The sequence below is a fragment of the Pituophis catenifer genome, unplaced genomic scaffold (assembly GCF_029215685.1).
Source record: "Pituophis catenifer annectens isolate HBS135680 unplaced genomic scaffold, rPitCat1.0.hap2 SCAF_5, whole genome shotgun sequence".
NCBI classification, from domain to species: domain Eukaryota; kingdom Metazoa; phylum Chordata; class Lepidosauria; order Squamata; family Colubridae; genus Pituophis; species Pituophis catenifer.
The window spans coordinates 102,216,823-102,232,727 of NW_027256885.1; the positions used below are offsets into that span (position 1 = coordinate 102,216,823).

Sequence of the window (15,905 nt, forward strand, 5' to 3'; positions counted from 1 at the left end):
CGTTGCACCCACATGACCCCTGGGGAATTGTGGATTGAATGATTTATGCTGGACAGTTGGGGGAAGGCTTTTGGGGATGCTTTCTATATGTAATTTTCGTGCCTTTTGCTTCAGACCTTGCTTTTCTTTGGTTGCATTCAGTTCATACTCAGTAAAAGTACCTTTCTCTATGAAAATGGAGTTGGGGTTTTTCTTTCTTGAGTATTGAAAGGAGGCATGTCCTGACATAAAGCAAGGTCTGACTTAACAGCCATCCTGGAAAACTACCGTGGGGGCTGAGCAAACAATGTCTGATCAAGACAGCGACCAGGACCAGATGGGAGCTGCCGGCTCAGCAGCTGGAGGAAGATCCGGAGAAAGCCAAATGGTCACTGGGCGTGGGGAGGTTACCGGAGCCGGAGAAGACCCCCCAAGGTGTAACAAGTACCAGACGTCGAGGGGGAGAAGCTGGCTGGCTGCAGGAGCAGAAAGAAAATCTCCTGGTCGCACAGGCCCTGCAACTTTTGAGAGAGGCTGAAGAGAGCCAAAAAAACTGGGAAAGGTATGCATACTCCCCCGGGAGGGAGGATGAATGCCCCAGGGATGGAGCGGAGGCTGCTGCTTGTGGGGAAGGGAGAGACCAAGCTGGGGAAGGAACAGCTCAAGCCTCCAGAACTCAAGTGGCTGCTGCAGCAGCCCAGGGGGCCCCGGCAAAACCGGCACTGCCCCAGAGGTAAAGAAAGCCAACATTTCCCCCAATATCAGAAAAATTCCGGGGAGACCTGAAGAAGTTGGGATTTTTTCTGACCCAAGTTTGGAACCACATGCAGGACTGGGGGGAGGATTTCCTCTCAGATGCCACACATGTGAGGTGCGTTACCAAGGCCCTGGAGGGGGTAGCAGCTGAGTGGATGGTGGGACTCCACAATGAAAATTCCCCCTTGCTGAAGAATTATGATCAATTCATGGCAGCCCTCAGAACGCGTTTTGAGGACCCCTTAGCCGAGCGAAGGGCGAGAATAAGAATGAAGGCCATCCACCAGGGGCGGAGATCGGTGGTGGAGTACACCCAGGAGTTCCGCGAGCTGGCACCCTACATGAGAGGGTGGTCAGAGGTGGCCGTACTGCAGAACTATAAAGATGGGCTAAATGAGGATGTTTACAAGGATTGTCGTTCCCGAGGGACTCCCAATGACCTGCAGAGCTGGTACATGTTGGCAGCGGACATGGAGATTGACTTGGCCTGGGGTAGTCTCCGTGGTGGGTGCACCTGGGATCAGCCACCCTCCTCATTCCACAAGGGGCCACCAAAGGCCGCAATGGGGACAGCAGGGTCCAAACCAAAATCCTCTGCGTGTTTCAAATGTGGGAAGGAAGGGCACCGAGCTGCTGAGTGTTTCTCTAAGCCGGTGCCCAAGGCGACCTCTACTGGAGGAAAGAAAGCTGATAAAACACCAGCGAGAGCCCGCGAAACCACCCTGAAGGGAGAAGTTGTTGAATCCGCTCCCCTGAAACAGGGTGAGTTGGGAACTCCGACCATCGCCGATGACAGCGAAACCGAAACTGACTCCAACAACGACTTCCTGGTAAGTCAGAAAGGGGGGCCCATGACCATCCCAGTAGAACTAAAAGTACCATCCACCGGGGCCCACGGCCAGATGCCAGCCCTCCTAGATTCGGGATGCACCAGGTGCATCATCAGCCCGGACATTGTAGAACAGATGGGCCTAAGACTAAAAACGATGAAAAGGCCCATCGCATTCTGTCAGCTAGATGGATCGGTGGCTGGAGGAGGCCCAGCCCATTTTGTAACCGAGCCAACCGAGATGAGGATGGGGGATCACCTAGAGACTCTGAGTTTTATTGTGGCCCCAGGCATGGAATGGCCCCTCCTACTTGGACTGCCTTTGCTCTGTAAAGGGAACCCATGCATAAACTGGAAAACGGGAGTGTTGCACATCCACTCCAAACAACCAGGGAAGAAAGGGGAGGAACCCCATTGCGTGGGCAAAGTGGAGAACAAGGGGGCGGCGACGGCGACAGACCACATTGTGGGGGAAGAAAAGATCCCAAAAGAGTACTGGGACCTCCGGGAGGTGTTCAGCGAGAAGACATCAGACGTGCTGCCCCCCCACCGACCAACAGACTGTACCATTGAAATCCTCCCTGGGGTAAAACTCCCAAACCAAAAATCTATCCCATGACCCACCGGGAGCTGGGGGAACTACGAGACTTTATTGATAAAAACTTAAAACGCGGTTTTATCCAACTGGCTAGGCCGCGGGTGGCAGCACCAGTACTATTCCGGGAAAAGAAGGATGGGTCCTTTCATGGTCGATTATAGAAATTTAAATGTGATTTGCGTAGAAAATGTCTACCCCCTGCCTCTCATGAAGGACATGTTAGCCCATCTAGGCAAAGGAAAGATTTTTACAAAGCTGGATTTACGGGAGGCATATTATAGAGTTCGGATTAAAGAACGGGATGAATGGAAAACTGCTTTCAACTGCCCGCTGGGATGCTTCCAGTTTCGGGTGCTCCCTTTCGGACTGCAAGGAGCCCCTGCGGTGTTCATGCAGCTAATTAATATAGTGCTGCATGAACACTTGTACAAGGGGGTGCTGGTCTACCCGGATGATATTCTTATCTACACCGAGACCATGGACGACCACGTAAAATTGGTGAGGGCTGTCCTGAAAAAACTTAGAGCTGCTGAACTGTATGCCAAGCTATCAAAATGCGAATTCCACCAAACTAAACTTGACTATCTGGGGTACCGCATCTCACATGAGGGGATAGAAATGGATCCAGAAAAGGTCCAGGCCATGTTGGAATGGGCCCCCCCACGCACCCGCAAACAACTACAGAGTTTCCTGGGGTTTGCTAACTTCTATCGACAATTCATCCCCTCGTTCGCAAAAATTGCACTACCTATTACTAATCTTCTGAAAACGAAACGAGAGGCCAAAGCCCTCCCGGCCTCTCGAGTGGACTATGGACTGTCAGGCAGCGTTTGAGAAACTAAAATGACTGTTTGCTGCCCACCCGGTCCTTAAACATCCTGACATGGAAGCCCCTTTTGTTGTACAGGCTGATGCCAGCGATGTGGCCATCGGGGCGGTGTTACTTCAAGCGAACGCAGAAGGAAAGCTGCAACCCTGTGCCTATACCTCTCGGAAATTATCAGAGACTGAGAGGAGATGGGCCATATGGGAGAAAGAGGCTTTTGCTGTTCGTTGGGCACTGTTAATGTGGAGACATTTCCTTGAAGGGGCTAAGCAACCATTTGAGGTGTGGACTGACCACAAGAACTTAGAAGCTTTGAAAACGCCATGAAAGCTGTCCCCAAAACAAGTCCGCTGGGCTCAGCACTTCAAACGATTCAATTTTTCCCTGCGCTACCTTCCTGGAGGGAAGAACTTCATGGCAGATGCCCTTTCGAGATTGCCGCAATACAATAGTGTTAGAGAGGAAGTGATTTGTCTGATTATCCCCTCAAAACAGCTGGCAGCACCAGTAGTTACTAGAGCCCAGGTGAAAGCAGATCCAACTTTGTCTGGTGACTTGAGCAAGCAGCTAAGAGACGCTCTAAAAACCGACGAGTGGTTTTTGGCCCATTCAAATGAGTGTACGCTTCGAGAAGGACTCGCCTGGATGGGAGCTAAGCTGTATGTTCCCGCCAGTCTAAGAGTGACAGTATTACAACACGCCCATGATGCCAAAGTTGCCGGCCATTTTGGTTTCATGAAGACATTACATTTAGTTAAACAACAGTTCTGGTGGCCCGCACTAAAGAAGGACAAGGAAATATTGGACTCTAGAAAGCATCGTGGTAAGGTGCAGTATTTGGTGGCCTGGAAACATTTTCCGTTATCTAAAGCTGAATGAGTAAATAAGCAGGATGTTCGAGCTCCAAAACAGCTGCAATTGTTTTACTCCAAATATCCTGATCAACCTTAATCTATTTCTTATTGTCATGCTTTTAAATCTGTAATTATCTGTTTTCTGTCATTTTGGTTTTCTTTTAGGAATAATGTCTCTTCTGTAGGAGGGCTGAATGTCAGCCTCCGCTTTTTCATTGCTTGCTCGGCTGCCATGAAATGGGGGGAAGGGGGAGCTATTGGAATTCTTGGGAGGGGGGAAGTGAGCTGGTGGAGAAGAAGAGAGAAACTTTGTTTCAGCGTTTCTTTGAAGCTGATAACAATTCAAGGTCAACTGCCATGGCATAGCAAGAGGATGGCACCACCAGACGTTGCACCCACATGACCCCTGGGGAATTGTGGATTGGATGATTTATGCTGAACAGTTGGGGGAAGGCTTTTGGGGATGCTTTCTATATGTAATTTTCGCGCCTTTTGCTTCAGACCTTGCTTTTCTTTGGTTGCATTCAGTTCATACTCAGTAAAATTACCTTTCTCTATGAAAATGGAGTCGGGGTTTTTCTTTCTTGAGTATTGAAAGGAGGCATGTCCTGACAGGTACTAAGATATGTTTTCTCATCAAGGCTTCTAACATCTCTTGCATATAGGTACTTCCCAACCCCATATCTCTAATTCCTTTTCTAAGTTCTGTTAAAATTGCATAAGACAAAGGATGATATTCCACTATTTGAGCTCCATTCTGATCTACTTGTCCTGTAACGTGTACTGGACAAACAGAAAACATATCAGCAATTTCTTCTATATCTCCCTCACCTTTGTCTAACTGTTCCTCTAAAATCTTCCTAATGGGGGTGTACAGTGGCCGTGGGGATGCAATATAACTAGCTCCTTCAGAAGGAGCTGATGGTTTAATTAAATATGGTTTTGGGGTGACAATTTTAACTTTATCATAATCAGGTGGAGGGCTTGTAGTTAATTGTTGCCCTGCTGAAGCATCAGAGCCACATTTTTCTATTGCTTGACAGCATTGATACCATTGATGTAATATTTGCACGGGAGCCCGAGGTTCAAGATGTAACATATGCCCTATCCTTGTCCAGTCCCGTAAACGAAGCGTCCCCCATTCCAGGTACCAGGGACAATGTTTTCCTATCTCAACTACCAGTTTCCTTATGTCAGTCTCGCACGTCATCACGCCAGACTTGTGCAATAGGAATCTGAGTTCCTGCACATGCGTTTGCTGATGCTGAGATAGATTGCAACCCATACTTACCACTGAGGGATCTCGAAAGATGAAGATGCACCAGGGGTCTATTCTAGACAATGATAAGTATGTTAAGAGTGTTGCTGCCCATGGAGGGTGTCCCCGCTTCGGGCACCAGATGTAGAAATCAGAGGTCCAGACTTTTGCTCTGATCCAAGATGTCTCTCCCTCCGCCGCGTTTATTGCTTTTTTATACAGTTTTTTACAAGCAGAAAAGAAAAACTAGCAACAGTGTTCTAATTGGTAGAAACTATTCACCCCCCTCTCAAGATGCCATCCTCTGAAGGCAAGGTGAGATAATACAGATCAGAGCCAGAATGAGATCATACAAGCAGGCAAGATCCACAGCGCATGAGCCAAGACAGTGTGCTTCTCTCAGCCTTGCACCATGACCTTCTACCTACCTCTACAATAATCAACAAAATATTGACCTGTGCAGAAATGGACAGGTTAACAATGGAGCTCAAAGATAAAGATGAATTGGAATTCCATGTAACCTGGAATACATTTTATAAATGGCTAGAGAAAAGGAGGAATGTAGGGATAGAGAATTAGAAACAAAGTGAAGAAAAGGGGAGAAAAATAAATAAAATAATAAAAGAAATATTAGAAGGAATAAACTGGATTTGAATAGATACGAAGGGAATATGTATGTAACTGGAGTGTGATTGAATGTACAAAAAGTATATATGGAATATGCATGATGTTATATTGTAATATACACGAAAGAAAAAGTGTTAGAAAAGTATGTACCAGACAAGTCGCACCAAGTCTAATGTTTTTAAATTGTATATTTAATAAAATATTTAAAATTAAAAAAAAAACAGATATAAGAATATTTAAATCTTCTTAGTTAATTTGCTGTTGTTCAATTAATCACTAAGGAATTGTAAATATACACTAAGCATACATTAAACCCAAGGTTTAGAGGCGTATAGGTCTTCTCTCGATTACAGCTCTTAACTCCTCCCAGGTCTCTTTTGCCCTGGTTATATAGATAATGTATAATATTATATCTTTTCTATAGTCTCTTAAGTCAATTTTCCCCCTCCTTCACTTTTATTCCACCTCAATTTCCTTTGAATCTTCTGTTCAAAAGTTCAATTAGAACAGGGAGTTCTTTCCTTTCTTTTTCCAGCTCGAGCACTCGTCCAATCAAGCTTCTCTTACTGTTGAATCATGGCAATGTCAGTCCTGGCTTCTTCTTCTCCTTTCCTTTCCTGTCACTCTACTATGCCAAGTCTCTCTCCTTCTTTGCTTTCTCTTTCCCTTTAATTCTCAGTTCTCACCAGATATCCACAGTCTTGCCGAAACATCACAATCTTCCTCCTCGTCGCCGCCTTAATGGTTAAATGTATTGTGCTGACTCATTTCCCCTCTGCCAAATCGCCACTCGCTCTCTCCACTGGAATTCTTTTAACCAGAAAGGGCAGGACTCACTCTTCAAAACGATTGTTAATCTTGCGGTTTTCAAAGTAATCACTTTAAATGAAACCGTCTGCTGTAAAAATCTTCTCCCTGTACTCACTGGCTTATCACAGCCTCAGGTCCGCCATAGCAAGCTGTCAGACACCTTCACGCTGGTTTGACAGGGGTGTCCATTCATGCAACGAGTGATTGCCCTTCACTTCACCGCACTCTAGACTTCCCCTCTAGTCCGCAATGCCCTCCAGGCTTTTTGCGCCCCGAAGGGTCCCCAAAACATGAAAAATTTGGGGTCAGAGAACAGAGACCGTTCTCTTTCCACCGCACTGCTGCGATACCACCACCGGAACGTAATGTCTAATTTTAATTAATCTTAAATTTAAATCAATACGTTGTTGTAATCAATGTTTGGCCCAGCCATATCAACTTTTTGCAGAGAGCTTTCTGCCATGACTACAAGGTACAGGGCAGGTTACTTGCATGGCCATCTCTCCCTGAGGTAATCTGTCCTTCCTAGTAGGATATAAATAGGGTGGGTTTGCTACAGGTCCCTTGCCTTACACGTTGCCACCTAATGGCACCTCGAAGGGATGCATTCTCAGTGGCTGCCCCAACCCTTTGAAATAGCATCCCACCTGAGATCTGAAAGATCACTACACTTTCAGCCTTCTGGAAGGCCATGAAGACCTGGCTGTTCCTCCAAGCCTTGGGTTAGAATGGGGGTTGAGCTGCAAGGATGTTTGGTCAGGCACTTTGCGGGGGTGGAACATGTTTGTATGGATTTTTGTGAGTCCCCTAAAGTCATTATATGAGCTACGTGGCCATATACGGTAACTCCTATAAATAAATTTATGCCAAATCGCATATTGGTCCTATTGCTTCTTTGCACCCAGTGGAAAGATTGTATTTCTGGAATTGCCTCATGATGTCCATACATCCTGACTTACTGTGGAAGGGTTTTATGTGCATAGGGTCTCATCACTCCTTGGAATTATTAGGATTGGGTGGGATAGTGATTACTTTTCAGATTAATGTTGAATCCAGTTAGGATGGTGTAGAAGCAATATAAGCATGGTAGGAAATACTTACATAGTGCAAGACCCTAGCAGCAACTGTAGTTCCTATTATACCTTTCAAAGAAATGTTTTTGTATTTAATCTTTTATTTGATATGCACTAATATCTAAGTGCAATACCAATATATATTTTGTTCCCACAACAACACTGTGGTTCCAAAGTCATCCAATGAACAAGCTAATGATGAACTGCAATATCTTAGAGTTATGAAATTTATATAATGTTCACGTTGCCTTCATTTTAACATACACTGTTGCATCTAGAATTTGATCAACATGAAATTCAGATATATGAGGAAGTAGCAAAAATGCCTCCATTTCAAAGAAAAACACTGGTCTTAATAGGAGCCCAAGGAGTTGGCTGAAGAAGTCTGAAAAACAGATTTATTGTACTGAATCCCTCAAAGTTTGGAACCACAGTACCATGTAAGTTTTTATAGCACTCTGTTTGCTTTTTTTTTACGTTGATTCATTAAACATATTTCTCTGCTCCCTGATAATCTGCATCTCAAGTAGGCATCATGAAATAAAGTAGTGTAAAAACAAGTTAAAATACTATGAATAAATGCATTTGAAATTGTGTAACTAGTTCATTTTTTAAGACTGGCCATTTAGTTTCATATGTTTGGCAGTAAAATGATGTCAGCAAATATATAGGCACTTGTTCTTCCAAGCATGTTCACCTGGGAATAAGCCCCATTAAATACTTCTAAGCACATACTGGGATGTATTACATAAGGAATTCTACAGATTGGAATTTAAATTATTTGTGTACAAGTTTATTTAAACATTTTAATTATAGGTAGCTAGGTAAAAATTCTTATTTTTTCCAAATACAGATGAGTAAGAGGCAGGAGCCACATGAATTTACAATGAAAATAAAAATGCAAATTCAAAAAGTGTTCCAGACTAAAAGCCTAATTTCTGGAGCTTTCTTGTGTCCTCCTTCCTGCTGCAGCTCCCAGCGTTTCCTCCAAATTTGTACCTGAGGACTGGAATGTTTCCTGAAACATAGTAATTATTCTATGAGCCATTAACAGGAAACCACCCTTGGACTGAAGAGCCTTTCTACTTGTACAAGAAATCTACTGTATTCAGGTCCTTTTTTTTTTTTTTTTTTATTGAAAAAGTTTTTCAAATACAAGTTTTTCCCCCTTTTCCTCCCTTCTTCCCTAACCCCCCCTCACCACCCATCCCCCCCGTGACTTCTTCTTCACAACAATAAGCTAATTCATAATTAATTACATAATATTTTACCATGCCCTTACTCACTCCTCAAAGTACTGACCCTTAGCAAAGTATTCTTATAACTCCGCTTTTCTCCGCTTTTCACAATCTACCCTTTTTCTCCTCCCCCAAACTTATAAAATATTATTATTACAACAACATAACCTTTACTTTTATATATATTAATTTAACATTTCAAAGCAGCCTTCTCCAAATTTAACATTTGTTCAGTTCTATCCGATTCTTCCACTCCCCAAAATATATGACTTAAAAATCCTTTTTCTTAAACTAATCAATCACTAAACTAGCCTATTTCAACCCAGTTTCCTGCAAGATTACCATGCACTACAATTCTAAATATAATCCACTGCCCACTCTGCTAAAATATACATATGTCTATATATACATTCCATTTTATAAAAAAAGACAATAACTTTGAATTTATAATTCATTTAGTATCTTCTTTGATGTCTTTCCACTAGATTGTTAAATCCATCATCCATAATAGGGTAACATAGCATCCTGGTGCAACAGTTTATTCAAAATCTTCAGTCATCTTCTGCCCCCATCAATAATGAATATCCTCATGTATATATAAAAATAAAAACAACCACCCGAGTGACATTATAATTATATTCCATATAGTTGTAATTGTGGTTTTCATCAGGATTATAAATCCCCATCATCTTTGTGGGTAACAGCCAGATCTTCTGCATGCCCCAGCATGACTCTCTTGCCTTGTAACTCAAAATAGTTATAATATATTTATCGGTAAGAGAAATCCAAAATAGATAGTTCAAGTTCAAATCCAACAATGTAAGGCTCTTTCCACATCCCAAAATCACGGCATTGCAGAGATCTGCCACTTTCCTCAAGATAGTATTAAACAATAATTCGCCTCCAATATCTTTTCACATATTCATTTATTTTTTTTTTAAAATCCCTGGCTTCACTGTTGCTTGGTTTAGAAACTACTATTTCTACGAGATCTGTTTCTTTTCTTTTTCTTTTGCGGGTTGCATTTCCATCCAGATTTCCTTCCTACAAGTTGTGTATCAGCTGATCGGTTGTCATTCTGCTTTGTAAATTGATCTTGTTGGTTTTGTTTTATTATCTCATATGTCTTTTCCTTCACTTGTATATCAACTGGTTGATTTACGCACTTGTCTGTAAGTTGATAGTTCATCACATTAAAATCAGATGACACTGCTCTCAAATTTATAGACAGTCCAGCTGGGGTATCCAAGGAGTCCAAAGACAGTTTATCTACCACAGCCTCTGTAATTTGATGTTTTCCCTTTATTTCCAACTCCTTTTGCTTGTCCTGTGTTATGCCTAAAGATGTTAAATTTATTTTTAAAATTTTTTGATAAAATTCTTCCGCTTTTTCGACTGTATCCAGTTGGTATCTTACTCCTTGGTGTCTCAATATTAAACCAACTGGGACGTCCCACCTAAATAGAATATTCCTTTTTTTTAACTCATTCACTAGAAAACCAAATTTCTTCCTCTCCATTAACATCTTGGGCGGGAGTTCCTTAAAAATCCAAATCTTTCTTCCACGAAATTGCAAAGCAGAGTCATAAGAATTCTGGACAATATTATTTCTAATTTCTTTGTCTGTAAAATAAATCACCACATCTCTAGGCAATTGCCTTTGTTTTGCCAACCAGGAGTTTATTCTATAAATTCTGTCAATCCTGCAAAACACTTCATCAGGTTGAACCTTTAAAATCCCAGCCAGAATTTCAGAAGATATCTTCCTTAAATCATCTCTGTCATCTTCCTGCAAACCTCTCAGTCTAATTGCATATTCTGTAAAATTGTATTGGATCATTAAAACTTCTCTTTCAATCCTCTGTTGTACATTTTCTTCAATAACAGTCTTTTGATCAGCCTCCATTTTAAGTTTGTCTTCTGAACTATTATCCTGAATGTTTGCCAAATCCTTTTTAATTTTTTGGATCTTGTCATCCAAATTCTCCTCAGTTTCTTTCATTTTAGAGTTAGTATTTGCTTCCAACTGAGTCATAAAGTCTGCTAAGCCATTAGCTACTTTTAAAATCTTTCGATCCAAAAAGCCAAACTTAGATTTCACCAGTTCACCAATTTCTTTGATTTCCAACTTAAATTTTTCAAGTTGCTGATTCACAATCTCATCCCTTCTTACAATCTCCTCAAGAAGAAATTCTATTATATTAAAGTCAGGTTTCTGTGACTGGAGAGTTAAAACTTGTTGATGTAATTTATTAATGGGGGAATCCCCCCCCCACTGCCTGTTTGTCTAGTTTTATAAGTCTCAGTGCCATTTTTCCACGCAGACAAAATTTACTGGAAAAGAGAGAAAAAAAAAAACTTTTTTCCAACCAAGATCAATATCAAATCCTCAAAGAGAAAAAAGAAAAAAGAAAAAAAAAACAGAAATGAGAGTGAGATTTTGCCTTCAGTTACAGCCAAAAGTATTCATTCTGCTACTTTGTAATTGAAAACGGAAGGAGTTTCCCTTTCAGCCTCTCTTCAAGCCGCAGCAGCAATCGCCATTTTAAAAAAAAACTTTTTTCCCTTCACTTCACTTCTTAGGCAAAATAGAATAAAAGGAATACTTGCGCTTCAGGATCAAAGGTCCAGCTCATATCTTCTTTAATTAATTTATTTGACAGATTTACAGGCTTGCTTTTGCCCCCTAGCTCTGCGTGTAGCAGAGATTTCCCAGAGCCCGGAGCGTCGGCTGGGGATACGGGGAGTCTCTTCCGCTCCCTCCCAAAAGTAAATAAAAAACTTTTGGGATTAGGCAGAGGACTCTACCCACCCCAGCCGGCTCTATCTCCGTTTCCTAATGGAAACGGAGTTTTTTCGAGCCGCCATTCCGCTGAGAAAGGCGGCTCTTACAGGCAGTGGGTTCGACGATCCCAGAGGAGCATCCAGCGGGGACAAACAGCAAACAGGAAGTCCCCCAGGTCCTTGTGTCTTTCTATAAGACATTATTACATGAAAGCACACCTGGCTGTAGCTTCTGTACATTTTTGTTTTGCACATATGTCAATTTGTTTAGTTACATCACGGAAACCGAGGGATGATGAGAAAGATGGACAAGCTAACCGGTTAGCGTTGCGAAGTGAAATGGAAGCAGATATTAAAGCAGGAAGCTACTTAGAACATGGAGAATATGAAGGAAACCTTTATGGCACCAAAATAGATTCTATAATTGAAGTGGTTCAGACTGGAAGAACATGCATCTTGGATGTGAATCCACAGGTATGCTGACATACTATCTTAATTTCCAACTATCAAAGAGAAAATTTTGCACCTGATCAAATCAGAGACAGTTTAAGAGTTGGAATTTCTGTTATTCCATTAATTTGAGCAGTGAGCAAATTTCACAAGAGGGCTAAGGCTCTCTTTTTCAACAGGAAGTGGGGGCTACGTCATGCCTTGATGTTGCCACTTCACCAGTGGTGGGTTGCCCCCGGTTCGCACCGGTTCTATAGAACCGGTAGTAAAACCGGCGGGAGGTTCCGCTCACCAACCCCAACGTCATCAAAACGTTTCTGTGCATGCGCAGAAGAGCACTTGTGTGCGGCCCTGCTGCAAACCAGTAGTAAAGGTAAGTAGAACCCACCCCTGCACTTCACCCAACTTCACTCAATATTTGTTACTGTCTCCAAATTATGGAGATTGTGCTTGTGGTAGCAGTAGATGGGTAAAGGATAAAATCTGATCCTCTATTTCTTTTGTTTTATTTTTTGAGATTGACACCTGGTGACTCCATGGAGAAATCCATGCCATTTTCTTAGCATAACTTTCAGAAGGGATTCAACACTGCTTTCTTAGAGGGTATGCCCAAAGTCACCCAGCTGGCTTCCATGCCTCAGACAGCACAAGAAGTCTCTTTTTTTGTCACTGCGTTTTTGTATTTACCAGATGAGCTCATATTTTTGGACTTTAAGACTTTCCGTAGCTTACCAAACTTCTTATCAATAAGCTAACTACGCATGTCCGCATTCCTTTCTTTCTACTTCACACTTTTCTTTGTTCTCTTGCCAAAGAAGTCCGGCTGCTGAGAGGTAGCCGGCAGGAATGTTGCCAAAATGTAATTATTTAGATAGTTAGATGTTTTATTTTCTTTATAACAAATAAATGAGTTTTTCCTTAGAAAAAAATATCTTCGGGTTTTTTTTCTTGCAAAAGTATACACAAGGAAAATGCCACGATCCACGTCTCTAAATCAAGGTGCGATTACCCAAAAGCAGAATGGGATTAATCAGCGCCCTGACACCTGGTAGCCGACGGACAGTTGATTTATGGCTTTTTCCTTGCTTGTTACTTTGATGATTAGACCTCTAGGCTAGTTTAGCCAGATGATTATTTTTGTGACTGCAGAACGCTGATTATTTGTCTGCTAAAATGCCAAAAAAGAAGAAAAAAGGAAAAATGAAATTAAGACCACTCTTTGTAAATGATTTGATTGATTTCTCCAACGAAGAGGAGGCAGAAAGGAGGTTTTCAAGTTTCCGGCTGCTCGCCTCAGCCACCCGGCTAGAGGGGGCCGTGGGAGGAGAAGAAACGGATGAAATGCTCTTACAAAGGCTTCAGAAGGAAAATAAAGGCAGAGCTGCTTTTGAAGGCGAAGCACTACGACTGAGGTCAGTAATGCCCCCTTCCAATTATGCAGGCTCTCAAACAGTCGTCCCAGAACCTTCTGAATTTGTAACGCTTGGTGCAGGGCCAGATTTTCTACAAGCGGCAGAGCATTTTCACCCCCACGGAGAGAGAGAAATAATTCATTATTCTCCTCGCAGTTCCGATCTCTCCTTTCGTGAGCTAGCTGTAAAAAGCTATAGTGATCTGATAAAAATTTTTGAACATGAGCTATCCCAGGCAAAAATGGCTTTATCTATGTTTGAGCAAGATAAGAGAAAGTCTAGTGCTTTTAAAATCTCTGAAAACGCCATTTTGCCTTCTCCTTCGGAGCCAAAAACACACCCCCTGGTGGATTTTGTGTCAGGTCAATCAGAACAGAGAGCTGTGCACACGTCACATGTGTCACATGATCATCTCTATTCTCAAATTACAAATGCCATGTATGCAGAAAGATTACCTGAGCTGCCTAAAACTGAAGTTGCAGCACCATCTGCTGGCGAAAGTAATTTACTAGAGAAAGCTGAAATGCACCGCATCTTGAGATAGCAATTACAATTGTTGCAGAAGACTCTATTAGAGATGTCTTTAACTCACTCAGATATTCAGACTGCAATGCCACAAGTGTCTCTACAGGCTCAATTCCCAGCACCCCCTGGTGGTGCTGGTGTCCTTTTAGATAGAGCAAAACAAAGCTTAATGCAGCAAAGGCAAATGACTGCGTCCCCAGAAAGTCATGTTAATATTGCAGCTCAAATGCAACAGCCTCAACCACAAATGCATGCACAGGTGCCTCCAGCTGTACAACCAGGGCCAATTCCTGGTCCACCTCCACCACAACAAGCACAGCAAATACCACAGGTATTTTTACCGGCACAGCCAGCATACCAAATGCATGTTCCTCAACAGGCATTTTCTGTTGCTCCACTAGCTGGTGAGTCAAAATTAAAGATGTCAGGACAGAATTATAAGGCCTGGGTCAGTGAGATTGGATTATTACTTCGCAGAGAAGGTACTCACTGTATGGTTTTTAATCCTCCTGCTCAGCCATGGACTCCTGCAATAAGAGACTTAGAGACTAAAGCTTGCACAACATTATTTTTTTTTTTTATTGAAAAGTTTTACAAAAAGTTTACATATTCCCCCCCCCCCTTCCCTACCTCAACCTCCCCCCTCCCCCCCTCCCCTTCCCAGAACAAATTACAGGATATAAACTTCAACAATCATAATCAATCCTAATCTAAACAATTATGACATTTCACATCTCTTGTTTCTTCAATTCCCTAATTACCCGCCTAGCTTTATTACGGCTCCGTAGGACGTTGAGGACGCTCCCTGGGTGAGCGCTAGCCCCGTGACTTTGTTAGCCGCTAGAACAGCAAAAAATCAGCTGTCTAGCGGCGAAGAACCTTCCCCCCCGGGAGAAGAGGGGGAAGTGAGCAGCCAGGTGCAGGGTAGAGCTCCATAAGAGCCCTAGAATTAATTCTGGGGCTCGAAAAGTGCGAGCTCCCCAAGAACCTGGGAAAAGCTCCAAAGCCGGGACGCCTCTGCCAGAAGGCAGAGCAAAACGCCACGTCCGCTCCTGCTTTTAATTGATACAAAGAGAAAATTGAAGCAGGCAGAACAAAAACAGGAGACTACATAATTGCAAGTACTTACACTTTAATTCCTTTGAACATCGTTTCTTTTCGAGCCTATATGAGCGGAGCTGGAGTGGAAAGGGAGGGGAAGATGGCGCTGGCTCGTTAAGACAAAGAGACGAAAGTGAAACTTAAGAAGAAAGTTGTTACAGGCTTGTTAACTCATTAATGCCTACCAGTTAACAACTCCGCTTAAAAATTTTTTTGGATTTAATCCTATATCCTGGACTTTGGGAATTAAAATTTAAAGATCTTAAAGATTTTCTGATTTTTTCTCGCTGGCTATAAGAACTGTTCTTGAGACTGTGTAATTTTAAAATGGCTTCAAAGCAGACAAAATTGGTGTTGCCTAAAGCAGCGAGTGCGGGAAGTTCCCCAGCTCAAACTAGTAGGTTGCAAACCTTCTTGCCTCCGGCAGATACACAAGCTCAATTACAACCACAGCTACAACCACAAGCACAAATGTTAACACTTGAGATGTTTCAGGCAGCCATGAAAGAAATCAAAGAAGGTTTTAAAGAGGACATTGCATTTGCATTTAAAGGAGTCTCAGATCAAATGGAAGAAATGAAGGACATAATTAAGACAAGAAATCAACATATAAGGGAAGATATAGTCTTTGCACTCCAGGGACTGGCAAAACATGTTAGTTATGTAGAAGATAGAATTGATGAGGTTGCTCAAGCTAATGAGATTTTAGATGGTAAAGTTGAGGAATCACAAATTAAGATTGACAAAACAGAAGCTGAAATGTTGTTGACACAATATAAGATGAT

At 42.3% G+C, this 15,905-nt stretch overlaps 1 protein-coding gene across 1 annotated transcript in view; it reads left to right on the plus strand.

The window, feature by feature from the left end:
* Window positions 1–15,905, plus strand: part of LOC139317752 (protein PALS2-like) — a 162,999-nt gene that overhangs the window by 122,164 nt on the left and 24,930 nt on the right. Inside the window, 2 exon segments of the mRNA XM_070944819.1 lie at window positions 7,889–8,050; window positions 11,904–12,106. Of these exon segments, the coding sequence (XP_070800920.1) occupies window positions 7,889–8,050; window positions 11,904–12,106 (365 nt within the window).